We start from the raw sequence: 16,901 nt of genomic DNA on the forward strand, positions 1-16,901 counted from the left end.
TCATTGGTCATATTCAAATCACACTAATTGAAGTACTGATATTTATTTTGTTCACTGATGATTATTGTATCATCATTGCATCTTTTCCAAGGAGTTCTACAACATTCTCCAAATAATTGATCTAATTTATAGAAGCCTGAATGGATCAAGCTTCTGTCAAGTATTGTAACTTTTCGGTTTCTGTCACACTTGAATTTTAGTTTTTGGCTGACAAATATGTTTCAAGGCCTCGTCCGAGGTTCTGGGAGGCAGATTGACAGGTTTCAACAAAATGTCTGTTAAAGACCTGCAGACTGATCGGAAATAGATTAAACCACAATAAAAGTTAGTTGCGGCTTTCTTCACTGCTTTGTTTGTAAAGAACTCCTCGGTTATTGGAGAAAACACATCACACGCCAGTTGAGTACTGATAAATGTTTATTAGAAAAAAAAGAAAAGCAAAGCATTTTTACAAGCCCAACACCCACGCTAAGAGACTGAGCTACTCGAGACACGGTCAGGTTTTATCCAGCGTTAATAACAAAAGCCACAATCGGCAAGCAAGAGGAGAAACTATATACACACGCACACAAACACAAGTGTGTCGACAGTGTAACATCAAGAATTCAAATTAGGCTGAGGCCCCTTTCTGGACTTGAAGCTGTTGAGAGGAAGGTCAAAACGGGTGGACAGTGGGGTTATAGAGGAGTGGGTAACAACTGTGTCGAAGTGACACCGAACTGACTTTACTGAAACTGATCTGGGGTCGGCATCCAATTGCTGCTGGGAGTGTACGGTACGAGCTCGCCAACCACTTGTAAGTCTACAACAGGACCGGGAGCCACGGCGACTCGTGTTTCGCGTGCCTAACCTACAATGACGGACATCCACCCTGCCTGTTTGTACAAGGACCGCCAGTGAGACGGTACACGAGGAGATCTAACGGGGGGGCCGAGAGACAAGCATGTACAGATGCTTCACCCGACCACCTCCCGGCCCCCCGCTCTGCTCTACTCTACTAATCTCATCAACTTCCGTGAGCTTTTCACTTTTCATCCAACCATCCCCTCTCCTCTGTCTAGTTTCACATACGCCGGTCTGTAATCTCTTACATGTGCTTCTAAAAGTGATTTTTTTTTTTTCTTTGTGATAGCATGTGAGCAGTGGAGCAGTAACACAACCCCCATCGCTGGAGATGGCGCCACAAACTAAGCCACTGAGCTGGTCTTTCCGCGGCGGCGCTTACGGACTTCCTCCATCAGGTCCTTGAGGTACTGGATCTCTCGACTGATGGACTCTGCTTTGTCCGCCAGCTCGTTGTTCTTCTTCTCCAGCTCTTCGCACTCCGTGTTCAGCAGGTCGTGCTCGACCCTCTTCTTCTGCCGGTACCGGGTGGCTGCCGTCTTGTTCTGCTCCATCTTCTTCAGCTTCTTCTCCACCACTTTGGGAGCACCGGACACCGATTTGACTCTGGGGGCCTTTGGGGAGCTGACGGCGGGCTCCGGTTTGGAGTAGGGTTTGGTCCTGGAGGAACTTGCTGTGGGGGAGGAGGGGGCGGTGGGAGTGGGAGGGGGGGGAGGGGAGGTGAGCCGGGGAGCCGACGACGGACTCGATGCCAGAGTCGCTGTCGCAGTCGCTTGATGAAGAGACTTCGGCGGACTGAGCGGGGAGAGAGATGAGGGGGGGTTCCTCTTTGTTGGAGAGCACCACCACCAGGTGAGCAGAGGTGGGAAAGGAGAGCACGATAGGGGTGGTGGTCTGAATGCTTCCTGTGGAATCTGGGATGATGGTGGCAGTGAGGGGTGTGGATGCTTTCTCAGCATCCAGGACATCCACTTCACTCCCCAGCTCCAGTGTGTAGGCTGGAGAGGGGGGAGTCGGGGAGGGAGGCTCAGACTTCATGACAACCTCCTGAGCAGGAGCCACCTCGGTCTTCTTGGCCTCGGCCGCCTCGGGGAGAGGGGCCTCCTCGGGGAGGGGGGCCTCCTCGGGGAGCGACAGACCCAACTCGAGGCTGTTGTGCAGGACGGGGATGGTGGCGTCAAAGGAGTCGGGATCAAGATCCATGTGGGAGTCGAGGGAGGCCAGGAGATCCTCGGGGGAGCTGGGGGACTCATCGGATGAGCAGGAGCCAATCAGAGAAACCAGGTCCAATTCACTCAGGTCGATTTTCTCCAACATCCAGTCCATGCCGGCAAAAGCATCTGCTGACAAGAGAGGATTTGATCATCAACACTTGAAATTTTGACTGTTGGCAGTGAACTACCAATCAGCTTGTTGCTCCTCACTGAGATAAACACTCTACTAAATCACGACTGTTTGCCGTCCTGGCTCCTAAATGGTGGAATGAGTTCCCCAACCACATCAGGACCGAGGAAACTCTGTACATCTTCCACCGCAAACTAAGAACACACCTCTTCAGACTTTACCTGGAATAGGAGAACTTTAGTAGCTTAAAACGACACTTACTGATAGAACTTTGTAGTTTGGCTTTCTTGAAGAAATTGTATTTTCTTGATTCCTGTTGTTCTGGGTTTTGTAGCCTCATGGTTGAAATGCACTTATTGTAAGTCGCTTTGGATAAAAGCGTCAGCTAAATGAAATGTAACACGAAGGCCAGAGACGGAACGTATTTCACTAAATTCAATAGATGACCTCAGGCTCAACTTCCTCCTTTCTGCTCTCTCCCGGTTTAATGATTTTGTGACCCATAATAAAGCACTTGAGATTATATATCCAAATCACCAGAGTAAACTTTCAACTGATGCCAAGAACCACGATAACTTTCATACCAATAAATGATTATAGTGCAAACAAAGGGATACGCGTCATCGTGAATTCACACATTTAACAAAACCAGTTTGAGCCGGTTTCAAGCACACCTGAACGTTCCCAACCAATGAATGAGCTTTATTTCCCAACGCCTACTAATCGCTCACTCGTGGCTTTAACTATGACAAACGCACCAAACCTCGCTGTTTTCACTGTGGGACTGTAATGACGTGGCGCTGACACAGAGACTAAATACGACCACATTTTACTATGTAGGTCACGCTGCCTGTGGGCGACGTCAAATGCCTTACAGACATTAAACCGCCCACATAAAAACACATACCACGGGCGTGAACGCACTCAACAATTAACTCCGAGCACAGAAGGAAACATTTATTTTACGTTTGAAAGGGACTCGAGGGAGGAATTTTCCTTTCTTTATTCATCGGAGGTTCCTACAAACTCTATTTAAACCTTATCCAAAGCTTTCTCATTTTTGAGACCATCACAAATGATGATCTTGCTCACTATTTAATAAAAGTGTGTTTGAAGTCACTCTCACCTTTGCCATCGTCCGCTCCGATGTGGGCGTCGTCGAGCAGGTCGTTGGCACCCAGCCAGGAGAGGGACAGGGAGGCGGCTCTGGCCTTGGTTCCCAGGAGTGAGGAGAAGTGGGCGGGGGGAGGCGGAGGGGAGGCAGAAGAGAGCGGGGACAACGGAGAGGTTTGATAAGGAGACAGAGGGGACATATGGGAGGAGGAAGAGAGGGAGGGCGAAGCTGGCGCCTTCCCCTCTAGAGAGGAAGAGGGAGTAAGAGCTTCTTCTTCATCTTGGTCCAGAAGGGGCCCCATGGGGTCAGCCATCAGAAACGAGGGCCCTGCAGACATCAATATCCAATTAACACCCGTTATCACACCATTCAGCCAAATGAGATAAGCGATCTGCGGGTTTACTGCCACAAAAAACCCCCGGATGCGTACGTGTTTTGACGTCATTTTATTGTGGATGTCAGGTTCATTTTGTATTTGCCACACTCCCGGCTAGTGTGCAAACTAAGCATTCGGTGTTCAGCCATGATGGCGAGCAGTGCTTCGGGACCATTCGTCATCACAATACCAACCTAAGTACAGGCCCTCCACGTCCTCCAACGCCAGCTGGGAGAGTGTCATGGCTGCTGCTGGTCAGTGGTAGCCGCGAACGGGTGTATAAAAACAAGGGCGAGTCCGGTGACGTTAACAAGTCGAGGGGTTCGGTACTGCTGTCGACGGCAGCAAAGCTGAGGGTGGTTGCCGAGAGAGACCTGGACAGAGGAGATGCATAGAAATGGTGAGAAGAGGAGGAAACGTGTTGACAGCTCTCAACTGCCGTGTCCACCGCAGAGGAGACGGAAAACCTGAAGAGACATGTTTTATTGTAGCGGGTGTTGAGACATAATCAATATATTCCCGGGGAGACCAACTTCATCTGTATCAGCTATAAACTTGCTGCCATACGTGTGTACTTCCTAAACAGGGTTCATATTTCCGGACTGACAGCCTTGCAAACAATGAATGCTTCCTCGTTCGTGTAAACTTGGGTGGTTTGGTGGTTAACATCTCTCATGTGGGCGAGGTGAGGATCAATTAGGCTGATCTGGTCCTCTTAAGTGTCAAAGCTAAAAAAAAAACAAATATAAAAAAAAAAAAGAAAAAAAAAAAAAGAAACGCCCTCCACCGGGAGATAGCATTTCCTAATTTGGTCATGCTCTGGCGGGTAGCTCCGCCCTCCTCGATGAGTCATCGCAACCACCATTTTCACAACAGAGCCATCTGTGCGAGGCGGGGGACGAGTGAACACGACGGTGCGCGCCATTTTGGACACGCCACGTTGTCAGCGTTTGATATATATACACACACAAACACTACGAGTGTATTTAAATAAACATCAAAATGCTGGATCGCCGCCGTGTAAAAATGTCTTTAAGTTCCTTTCGTTGAGGACGGTTACCACGACTCGCTGATTCAACGCAAAAAAACAAAAAAAACAAAAAAAGGCACAACACGGACAGTGAAGCCGGCTGTGGGACGACTTCAGCTGCTGCCGCTGTAATTTGACACCAACACGCAAACTTCAAACCGAGGAAATCCACATAACCTTACTTTTTTTAATAGTCTCGGTTTATTTTCAGGGCACCTCATTTTACTCGTGAACTTTTATTCACGAGCCCGTCTGGCTGACATTGAACGTGCCAGAGGCTCGCGTCGTTAAAACGTCAACAAAACAAAATAAATACTTACGCCATTTTGCCAGAAAAAGCCTGTGCACTTCGCCGTTGCACTGCCGGGTTGTTGCCGATGCAGGGATAGCCGCCGCACGCCGTTATTCTGCCATTTTTTTTTATCGCGATAGAGCGTCTTGCTGCTGACAGTTAATTACGTTTACTACAATGTGACCGAAGAACGGGCGGAGACGGCGCTTGGACCATATATAGAGCCGAAGTACTGCTCGGTGTATTCCTCCGCGGCGGCGCTCTACGGGAAGCGTTTCTTTTTATATAAACGAGCAGCGCCGGCGGGAGGAGTTTCCGTTTCAGAGTGCAAATTCATAAACAATGACGACGGTAGCTCCTTCCAGCTGGGCAGCGTCGTGAGCCTAACAAACGCATCCTTGTGCGCACACGATCCCTCCGCTCGCGTCTTGCTTGTGATTGGTTTGGATGCGTAACATCTATACAGCTGACAAAATAGATCCATACACCGCTTTAAACACGAGCGACTCCCGACGTCAAATGTAGGTCAAATGCAGAATGTAAACACAGAGGCAGGAACCTCTATTCCGGGCTTTGTACACTAACTTTACACACTTTACACGCCTGGGAAATATATTTTGTAATAGGCTACAAACTCAAAGATATTTTATCATATGTTACAAAATAATTCAAAACTTGATCTTGTATTGGTGTGATATTGATTGATTGGTGATTTTTGCTCCAGTGTCTACTGTTTTTAGTCTCTAATTTAGCGGGACCGAAACTGTTGTTCGCTGTTGTTTTCGTTTGATTAGTGATAACTAATCTTGCACCTAACACCACTTTGTATATTAATCATTTAACTGTAGCCTATTTGGGTTTATAATGGTCATATTTCCAATTCTTGCCCTTTACGTGAGCTGACCGTGCACTCTATATTTTGGTCCTGTGTTAGTCCTTTTACTGCACTGACTGCTGTGTCTCCTGTGAATGCATTGCAGGCGGTGGTTAAAGTTGATCAACCCGCCTGTCGGTCACACGGATAAGAACTGGACTGCCCTCTGGTGGTTTGGCTTCAGCTCTCAAGTAGTTATTTTTCCATTCTGTCACTTAATTGTATACAGATCTGATGAAAAACAGGACACTAGGAGATAATGTGTGAATTAATGACAATTGACTACTGTAGATACGTTAGTTTAATTTGGAAAATAGTTTAGGGCGATCACAAAGCAAAGTAACTTGGAAGACCAAAAATCGAAATAAGCAGAGGGAAACACAAATCTCAATTATATGCAGTATTCATAATTATTATATCCAGTCAAAGTAAAGGGAAAAAATATGATTAGTTTTACTTTCACACTGGTTCACATAGAAATACCACATGTCGAACCATAACATTTAGGAAGCCGAATCAGGCAAGAAATTATTGAAGGGGTAAAAATTACACCTCTGAGCAATGCTTACTGAACAAGTCACTCATTTTCACAAGCTCATTAACTCCTTTCTCGAGGTCCTCTGCTAGTTTGCGGATTTTCTTAGCAAACTTTGACTCAAGGCCCTTCTTTATTTTCTGCCCATCTTTTTTCTGGACAAAGTAGAAATCCAGGCCGAGGGCAAAGCCGTTTATCAGCCCCGATGCCTTATTGTTTTCCTCTAAGGCGATGGCACTTGCCTCTCCTGAAGCAGCCAGCTTCACCATCTTGGCTGCCTTCACTGAATCCACCCTGGTTTTACTCAGAACAGACAGACCATGCTGCTTCAGCTGCTCCATGCCCTCGTTGATGGACTTCAAGATGGCCTCAATAGTCATATTGAGCTGCTCAAAGTCCTGCAAGGTCTTGTTGATTTTCTTCTTGTCCTGACTGACGGTCACCTGGAAGAGCAGATTTCATAATGTGTTAAACAGCAGCTTTAAGCAGATGATGGCACATTGAAAACAACAAAAGTTTAAGATTTTTCATATACTGTAAATTTATAGCTTATTTTTGTTGTAATGGCATAACACTTATGTTTGTAGAGAAATGAAACAACATTAGTGGAAATGGCACACAGACAACACTTTAAATGGAGGATGATTTGTTGTGTCTTTCTGGGAAATTCTTGACATATATTTTAAACATCGGCTGCTATATATGATACGGGACGATCAAAAGGTTCTGAGACTGCTCCTGTTGTGAGCAAACAGAGCACAGCATCATGATGTGCATGAACGGGAAAGAGATAAGCTATAACCTTGGTAAGTATTCCAATTACATTGCTTAATCAACATCTGTTCCTGAGTTACACTTCATTTTTTGTGATTGCTGGTACGTGTTTTTTGGGAAACAGAAAAGAGTCACAGGAAACCAAATTCAGAGAGTAGGAGTGGTGATGAGGGACGATTGTGTTGTTGATGCATTGTCATGTTGGAGAAAGCGACTGCCGCCGCGTCAACGTTCGGGTCGTTTGAACAGAAGGTTTTCCTCAGAGAGTCACAGGAGAACTCAGTGTTGACAGTCCGACACCGAGGGACAACTTCACAGTGCAAAACCCTCGAATGTCAAACAAACCCACCTTCTTTTGCTCTTGCTTCTTCCTGTTAAGAGGGAGTTTTTCCTTCCCTCAGTTGGAGGTTTTTCTCTCTTAAAGAGGAGTTTTTTTCCCTCTTAGCTTATGTGGGAATTGTTGAATTGTTGAGTTTCTCTGTGTAATATTGTAAAGTCTTGCTGTAAGGACTTTAATGTGTTAAGTGCCATGAAATATCCTGTGTTGTGATTTGGCGCAATATAAATAAAATTGAATTGAATTGATTCTCTGAAGCATTTCAAGGGTCTCTGTGGCCGATTGCCCGACTTGGGCAAAATTGAATGTGCACTCTCTGCTCATGTCCATAGTGAAATCGCCAATGTACACGTACCAGTGGTTACAAAAACATGTGTAACACAGGTGCTGATGTTGATCAAGAGACACAGCTTGGACTTCTGGAGGTTGAAGCCTCCCCCTACTCCGTGCACGTCACTGGACTCCGTTTGCACGTAACAGGGACAATCTTGGAGCCCTTTGGTTGGTTGGACGCTACAGTAAGCAGAATTTGATTTTGTTTTGTTCTTGTGTCCAGTGTTCAATGCCGTTTTTTTTTTTTTTTTTTTTTTTTTTATTGCTGCAGCATGCCTATAAATACATTTTGCTGAAAATCTGTTGACCATCACCGTGACACTTTGTTTCTATAATACGAACATGTACCATAAATATAATGCCCAAAAGTGCAAAAGAAAGAAAGGAAATTACAAAAAGTATACAATACATTTTGAACAGAAAGAAGAATAAAGAGGAACTGAAAAATGCATAGAAATCTATTCGATCATAAAACAAAGATATTCTTTAAATCAGTTGATATTTGGTCACCTTGTGTGTGATGGCTGCCGATACACCGGTGACGCCGCCGGCTGCAGCCACTCCGACCCCGACTGCGGTTAGAGCCAGCGAGGCTCCCAGTGTGAACGGGGCCAGAATGATCCCGGCAGCTGCTGCCACACCTCCTGCTGCAGTTGTAGCTCCTCCTGTGATGCCAGCAATCTTTGTCCCCTTTGAAACCTGAAAGGGAAAAAGAATCCAGTGAATATGAATTTCTTAAACTAACTGCAAAATACATGTGAAATACACTACTCAAAGTACTGAAAGTACAAAGCTGAACATCCAAGTAAATTAACACGGGAGAACCAACACCTTTACATATGTTGCATTTTCATTTACAGCTGAATGATTAAATTGAGTGAGAAATAAAAGCATGACTTTCATTATCACATGTGCGTGATGTCTTTACCTTGTCTAAATTGTCAGCAATGCCTCGCAGCTCGTCTATGTGTCCTCTCAGGGCGCCGTCATAAACAAACACTTGCTGGATGTAAAACTGGATGACTTCATAAAGCTGCTCAGCTTTAACTTTAATGATCCTGGAAAGTATTATAGGAACATGTTATCGTATTATTATAATTCTTCTTCAATTAGAGGAACCTATCTGGTCAATTCTAAAAGAAGGCTGAATTTAATCCATGAAATGTGCCATGTTGCATATAAATTATTTTTTAAATCACCTAATTGTATGTTCAAGTGTTCATTTTTCTCATAAGTTTGTCTTTGATTAGATATCTGATGCTATAAAAATAAATGTATGTTATCATGATTGACAGCTGTGATTGACAGTTCTCTGAATAAAGTGGCTGCAGGGGCACCTGGGAACCTCTGATCAGGAACTGTACATAAGAACATTGAAGGACTGTTTCTTTCCCTAAATGTGTGATGTAGCTATTGACATCTGTTTTAAACCACATCGAAGATTTGTTCTGCCGTAAACTGCTGAGATTGTAAAAGATCAGGCACTGCTGCAGTTCGTTGCTCGGATAGTTTTAGTTTTGAGGGCTAACTTACTTCGCATGTTAACACAGCTTCGAGCACAACAATGTTTAGATCTACAAAATCATAAGGCCTTTGGGTGGAGCAGGGGGCGGGGCTTTAAACCACAGCTCCACCCCCTTGATCACCACTGTGCACTGATTGTAAACGACAGTAACAGCATCGGCAACACCTGTTGGCAATAGTTTGGTTTGGTGGCTGCTGACACCCTGTCCATCTGTATTTATAGTCTCAGCGTCACAGCCAAACCTGAGTGATAAAATGGGCATGTCATAAGTTATGAGACGGCCACAGCTGTTCTTTGTATTTAGCGCTATATAGCAACTGTTAGCATGCTACCACACCAAACCAGGATGGTGGATGTGGTGCACCTGGTGAACATCAGCATGTTATCATGAATGTTTGGTGGAGCGTGTTAACAAAGCACAGCTGTGGCCACCACACAGAGAAGATGTAATAATGTACTCACTCTTCGTCTGACGCTCCTCTGAGTGTGAGTTCTCTGCACAGATCCCTCCAGGCTGTAGGTCAATAAAACTAGAGCTCAACAACAAGAACACATCACAGAACAACTCCTCCTCAAGCAGACTTACTCACGTGTCGTGTTCTTGAAGCAATCTGCCAGAGAGTTGATATCCTGGTTAAAGAAAAGTTGTTTATAACAAAACTCAAATACTAGAGCCAAGTTGTATCCCTTGATAACAATTTAAGGTAATAATTGTTGTAAATAAGATTTTATTTTGTGGCATTTTTGCCTTTATTCTGATAGTGAAGACAGACTTGGGTCTTATTTCTGTCATCAAGCTGCTTTTTTGATGCCTTGGCAGCAGTGGAGGAAGTTGTTCTTTTCAGTTGTCCTCAACTGATCGTTTGGCCGTCAGTTTTTATGAAGTGGATGTTAAACATGTTGTTAAGTCAGTGTGAGCAGTGTTTGTACTTAAATCTCTTATCTCACCTGTAGCTGGGTAATATATCAATATCATATTGACACTGTGTCCTGAGACCAGATATTGCTGTAGATTTTGGACATTGTGATATGGCAGAGGTGTTTTCATTTCCTGGATTTAGAGGAGGCATCATAGTAATATTCTGACCTTGTTGTAGCTATTTTATTATTTGACTTCACCCAATTAGTCAAATTACTAGTGATTACCTTTCAACAATTTCATTGTGTAATTATTTTTGTTAAAGCACCAAGAGTCTGATATGAAAGTATTTGGTCAAAAAATATTGTGCAATTTGATTTTGTCCATACTCACATGTGGGTGATTTAATCAGAGATGCATGATGGATTTTTTTCATTCTTTGAATGTCTTGTCTGACATGAAATATCCTCTGACTTGACAAATTCAGCATATACTGTTCCCAGAAATCTCAGAAGGCTTTGTGGCATAACACATTTCAGGACATGATGGAGAATTTTCTGTCTGTTCCCTGTTTCACTTTCACAGTTTTACTCATAACTTTTATTTACCTTTCTCTAAATCTAAATGCAGACTTTGCTTTTGATGGACTGGTACTCCAATGTATGTCTAAGGATTTAAACAGATTTTCCTTTGTGCGTGCATTCAGTTGTCCCCAAAATGAATAATATAAAAATAACCTAAAAGATTAATATGGTTTCTGTTGTTAGTGTATTCATATTTGACTTTATTTGTTCATGAGGTTGCATGCTACTGTTGTCACTGGAATTCCGTGGTCTTTCTGTGGTCAAACTATTGAAGAGTAATTTTCCCCAAATTTCCAAACCCATACAGAACAATGGTACCTTTACTATTTCCACATAGTCATTGGCAGTTTCACTTCCTCTTGAACTCTTTTTCCACGTCTTTGGTGCCACTGGTGGAGGAGTAGTGGGACCCGATTCTCTCTGAGTTTAAAGGAAAAACCAAATAACATCCCATATCCCCAGATCAATAAAATGAATTAGCATTCAACCATATGTTGAACTGTGATTTAAGACTCACACTCTCGTACATGACAGTTTAAATTTACAGGTAGATTACTGAGCACAAACCTGTGGAGATCTTATGTGAGACTGAGGGGTGGAGCTTTGACTTAACGGCTTGTCATCCTCAGTTTTCACTGGAGGGTACAACTGTGTCCTTGGCAGGGGAATAGGACGCTTTGGCTGCCGGAAAGATGGACAAAACTCAACCACTTACATTAAAGGTGCTTGGAGAATCTGATGACACATTCTGTAACATATTACAACACGTTTACTCCACTACAGATGTATCCACTTACAGGACTTTAATAGGAAAGTAAGGGTGCTCATTTGTCCGACATTAATCCACTTCAATACAAAAAACAGTGTTTTCAGAACTTCAAACCTACCAGAGTGCACAATTATGTCATCAAGAGGAGAGTAAGCCATATTTGCTGTGTAGATTGTTGTTTTATGTTTGATGTGAATCATTGTTGCTTTTATATTGATTTGAGGATGGGTTGTTTTTGATGGGGCGGGAGGAGGGGGGTGGGTGTAGAGATGACTGGGCGGTGTCAATAGTGGTTGGAAGAACTCTGGAGAGGATGAATGGCTGAACCTGAAGAAACAACCAGACCCTGACTCCCCTACCGGTGGCAGGCTTTTACTTGGTGTTGAACTCTTTTTAATTTTGTAGTAGGTCCTTTTTAGCTGGACATTTAACTTTTTTATTTTTTTATTTCACTGGACTTTTAACCTCTTAATTGCGGTTATTTTATGTATTTTAGATTGTAAATAAAACATTTTTACCATTTTTTTTTTTAAATAAATTATTCCTTGGTGATCCCTGCAGCTCTCCCCCCGATTTTAAAAGAGCCTGTGAGTTTATGGAGACCTAGACTCCCTAAACTAGGTGGCATTGTCAGGCAACTTTTATCCTCTATTTATCTCATTGTCAAGTTATAGTCTATTTTAAATCCCCTCCCTACGGGGCTGACAACTACATGTACATGGTCTTAATTCAAATCAAAAGCAACTGCTTTGTAGATTTGTATCAGTTCATTTTGTTTGTGTTGGGAGCAGATTGTAAATATGATGAAGACAAAAGGTTAATCTGAATTCCTAACAGGGAACACCCATCTCTGCTATTCATCAAGTGGGATGATGCCTGCTGAGGTTGAATTCAAGACCAGCGAACTGTGAACTGTGAAAGGACTCCATCAAGCATGCTAAAGACTGTTGATTACATAACTGTGGCTGGTTTCACTTTTGCTCTGAACAAAAAACCTTGGTTACAAATATGTATTTACTCGATGCAAACGTAACATCATCTGGAAACCTTGTACATCAACATAAATCAATTTAATAATTTGTGAAAGCAACAAGGCATTCAATGTTATATTCAATTCAATTTTATTTATATAGCGCCAAATCACATTAAAGTCCTTACAGCAAGACTTTACAAATATAAATTGATATTGGTAATTTGAGATATGAGTGTTTCTAGTCAGATGTTACAAATGTACATAACTGACTAATTTACTAATTGCAACCTGAGAAGCAGCTGGTTGCAATTGAGATTTCAATCAACTCTTTTTGAATACATTCATTTATTTTGAATGACTGGTTTAATATAATCTTCCAAGTTATCAAATGGTTGATCGTGCAGGTTTTATAAATAAGACTTTTCACTGCAGACTTATCTCAATAAAAGTTCAGAGGATGCCTATGCAATCATTAACTTGATTTGACTTAATGAATGCCTGTTGTGTTAAAAAAAACATGTTAAAGACATTTAATTCCTAATATTTGGGGAATTAGTAAACTGGTATTTCACTTAAATCACAGCAAAATATCTTCTCTAATTTCTCTAACTACATCTATCTAGCCATGCATGCTAGTTTTCCTAGATTGGAAGCTTCCAGTTTGTGAAAATGATGTTCTCACCTCAGTACAACAGAGGTGAGTTATCATTGTGGTTCACAAAGCATCAGAAAACTAATATTTCTTACCTGTGTCATCGTGAACCTTTCTCTGCTGTCTCCGAGTGCCTCTACAATCACACTCTGCTGTTCTCACACTATCTGGTTGATTTATGAAGGCCAATCACAAAATCTGAGGAGGTCTCACAGTTGATTGACACCTTGTGGCTCAACTGCATTCCCTGCAGTGTCAAACCAGTTTTTCCTGAGTTTAATAAGTTGTGATCACACTTAAACTCAAACAAAGTGACTCTAAGAACCTGTGTGAATGTAAACATATTGTCATTACAACCTTAACAGAGGTCGGAAGAACAAGTCTGAGTGTTTCTGCTCAACAGTAGAAGCGTTTTTATTCAACTAAATTCTCCAGTGCAAACTGAAGTAAGCCGCCTGGAATAATGACTGGAGGAAACCACCATCAGAATCAGAGAAGTTGGACAAATTCAATGAATTTTTAATGATTCTGCAGCTTTTCTGACAAATCTGATGAAGGTTTCATGAAAATCAACATGTGAAAAAAAAACAAACAAGTGAAATATAACTAAAATATTCGTTAGGCATCGTTTGAATAAACCAGGCTTTTACTTGTGAAGTGCCAACTGGCTGCAGATATCCGAGTCACCTTCAGTAAGTTTTCAAACAGTAACTGATGAAATGCTGAGTTTCATTCAGCAATATGTTCAGAATGGAACTCTTGGTCGGACAAATACTGTAAACGACTGTAGACAGAGATTGTGTCTGCAGCAGGTAAAAAGTAGAACCAATTTCCAGAACATAATCAGATTCAGAAATCCACTGTAATCCATAAAATAACAGCTCCTGTTTCAGTTTCTGTGGCTGCAGTGTCTTTGAGCGCAGGTTTATTTCTTCTCCTCGACAGTCCTCCCAAAGTATTGCTTCTGGAACTGCTGGAACTCTTCCTCTGTGAACAGAGACTGCGACTCCTTGGACTTCTTGACAGGTCCGTCCGGGCGATTCCTGGACTGTCTCCCTGAATTCTGGTTCTGGATCTGAGTCAGACAGAAATCCAGTCAACCTTTAGGAGCAAAATCTCACTTGTAGATAACAAAAGATAAAAATTGAAGGACGACATTAGTTTTGAAACGGTTAGTTGTCTGCAAGACAAAAGATACTGAGGAACCAGGAGGACCACCAGCTCTTTACTGCACAGACGTGTTTTTTTTTCTGTAAAGTAAAACTGAAGTTAATCCGAATCATAGACCAATAATCATGTTTCTGTAGTTTAAGACTTCTTTTGATCAATGAAAAAACATTTCAAGAGGCAGAAAATACTGGAATTAAAAACGTCATCAGGTCGGTTGAGATGCTTTCTTCATTGTTTCATGTAACAGTTTGATATCAGTACAATAATACTTTAAAACCTGTGAGCTCTGAGTAATTATTGTAGTAAGTCGGACGCCACAATCGGAGTCCGACACTGTGAACTGTGAAAGGGGGCGGGGCTCTTCCACAGTTGATGGTCTGGTGTGTCAGGAATTACAGACGAGGTAAACTAAACAAAAACTGGTGACGTCAGCGTCGGGTAGACAGCCTGTGTGCTATTCAGTTTAAGAGTCTCTTCTCTCTTTACAGCTCAGCTGCGCTCTGATTCTGTAAAATGTACCAAAAAAAAAAGCGTGTTGCACCAACCACGCCCTCTCCCCAGCACTTCACCGTAGACATCGTCATCTGCCAGTTTGGTAGACATGTAGACAGTATTGTCATTGCATGTTGAGTAAAAACAAAGGTCACCAGCATTGACAGTATGCGAGTGATGGAGGTCTTCCTCACCTTCAGCGTATCTGAATCTGTTGCTTTGCAGTCAGTCTCCATGAAGTATTTGAGGTTCGCACTCATGTTGCTCTTCCCCCGCTTCTTCCTGAACTCCTCTACAGTTCACACCAAAGGAGAAGAGGAAGTTCAGAGTGAGAAAGTATGACCGATGTTGTAATGCGAAACAAACGTGATCCACGTCCATTATTAATACTGAATGATAAAGGAAATGAAATTACAGCAGCGTTTACACGAGAGCTGCTGGCTGAAACAGAACAATTATCCAGACTGTTGCAGTCTGAATTGGTTTCCACTGGAAGACTTTTAACTTTCCACCTCACCAAAGAACATCGCAGCTAACCGGTGGCTCCATCACAAACACACAGTTCCCTCTTCAAGGTGAAGGATCCCGTTCATTTTGGACATGTGGTCGACATAAACAAACAGAACAAGAGACTCGAGTGACAGAATGAAACAACACAAGCGGACTGACCCACTGCAGATTTGGTCCTCTTGTCTTTAACAGTGGCTTTGCTCTTCCCGGGCCCGAGGCGGCCCTGCAGCCTCCTGACCTGCTTGGTGACTCCCTGCCGCTTCGTGCTCACCAGCTCCATCACGGTGGCCGAGCTGGGCGTCTGCTGCTTCGGCTTCTTCTTCAGCTCACGGACATCTGGCAGGAGGACAGACAGACAGACAGGCGGACAGACAGACAGGAGGACAGACAGAAAGGCAGAAAAACTCATTTAAGCGGCAAACGAGGCAAAACGCCCCTCCTTGTGTGGGCTACCTGACCGGCCGGTACGCTGAATGTTTCTGATCATGATGTCGGATAAAATAATATGCAATGCGACAACATTTAGTCGGACATGAAACCACGTGTTGTTTTTTTTTTGTGTTTTTTTTTTTCTGGTTTTAACTTCACAACCGATAAATTCAAACACGCCTCAATTGAAGATTGTTGTCCTCATTTTTTGACTAAGACACTGAATCATAACCAGATCTCAGACAGCAGCATTGAATCCGTCGTTATTCCGCTGCAACAACACTCAACATTACAAACGCTGCTTGGACTTGTGCGACACTAATGTTAATGTTAGCTCACTAGAAGCTACGAGGCTAAACTGACCTTTTATGTCGTTGCTCAACAGCTCCAGTCCTCTCCTGATCAACGACGCCGACATCTCGGTTTAATAACACGAGTTGTTCTATTTTCTCCACGATAAATCGACAGGAGTGTACCCTGACCATCGAGGAGCAACGTGTGAGTCTGTCAACATCCGGTAAGCGCCTCGGGTGCGTCGATTAAAAGCAATCGGTCGGACAACAGTCGAAGATGCACAACGTTCCTACCTGGCTGCGAAGCATACTTCTGTGTTTCTTAACTTCTACTAACTGCAGCTCCTACTCCATTGCCTTCTGCTACGACTGATACTGCTACCAGCCTATACTGTACTATACAACTACTAGTATAACTACACGGCTACTACTACTATTAGGTTAATAATTGTAGTAATAACCATATGTAACCTCATCAACATAAATCTGTAAACATTGGCTGCGTTATTGCTATTATTATTATTATTATTATTATTATTATTATTATTATTATTATTATTATTCAAATCTAATAAACGTATGCAATTTGATAAAGGTAACTTAAGCAAAACAAAGAGGCATAATAGTCCCTCAACAAAGATCATAGAATAGGCAACAATAGGGCAAATTAAAGCATGAATAACAACTTCCACACATCATCCTCGGGGGTTTGCAGCATAAAGAAGAGTACCCTGGTTTAACTAACTGTGTCATTTAAAGGCAAAACAAAAGTAGCTATTTCATGTGCTGTAAA

The 16,901-nt window shown here is 42.8% G+C and overlaps 3 protein-coding genes across 3 annotated transcripts; all 3 read right to left on the bottom strand.

The window, feature by feature from the left end:
* Positions 1-399: 399 nt before the first annotated feature.
* On the bottom strand, positions 400-5,194 carry atf4a (activating transcription factor 4a). The gene is given in 5 exon segments (XM_069167080.1): positions 400-1,553; positions 1,555-2,186; positions 3,314-3,628; positions 3,872-4,051; positions 5,028-5,194. Coding segments are annotated over 4 exon segments (1,362 nt in total). The 5' UTR covers positions 3,921-4,051; positions 5,028-5,194; the 3' UTR covers positions 400-1,187.
* A 965-nt stretch (positions 5,195-6,159) lies between these two features.
* On the bottom strand, positions 6,160-13,497 carry LOC138209507 (apolipoprotein L3-like). Its single transcript, XM_069168137.1, has 8 exons — positions 13,310-13,497; positions 11,388-11,501; positions 11,139-11,240; positions 9,968-10,007; positions 9,840-9,891; positions 8,781-8,910; positions 8,363-8,551; positions 6,160-6,851 (listed from the first exon to the last, which is right to left on the bottom strand). The coding sequence occupies exons 1-8, from the start codon at positions 13,316-13,318 to the stop codon at positions 6,420-6,422; spliced, it is 1,068 nt and encodes a 355-aa protein (XP_069024238.1). The 5' UTR covers positions 13,319-13,497; the 3' UTR covers positions 6,160-6,419.
* A 100-nt stretch (positions 13,498-13,597) lies between these two features.
* rps19bp1 (ribosomal protein S19 binding protein 1) lies at positions 13,598-16,343 on the bottom strand. The gene is made up of 4 exons (XM_069168138.1): positions 16,179-16,343; positions 15,546-15,722; positions 15,071-15,168; positions 13,598-14,289 (listed from the first exon to the last, which is right to left on the bottom strand). The coding sequence occupies exons 1-4, from the start codon at positions 16,231-16,233 to the stop codon at positions 14,140-14,142; spliced, it is 480 nt and encodes a 159-aa protein (XP_069024239.1). The 5' UTR covers positions 16,234-16,343; the 3' UTR covers positions 13,598-14,139.
* Positions 16,344-16,901: the final 558 nt, after the last annotated feature.

The sequence above is a fragment of the Embiotoca jacksoni genome, unplaced genomic scaffold (genome assembly GCF_022577435.1).
Source record: "Embiotoca jacksoni isolate LCO1_2020_lvr unplaced genomic scaffold, fEmbJac1.0.p SCAF_4, whole genome shotgun sequence".
Lineage (NCBI taxonomy): Eukaryota > Metazoa > Chordata > Actinopteri > Embiotocidae > Embiotoca > Embiotoca jacksoni.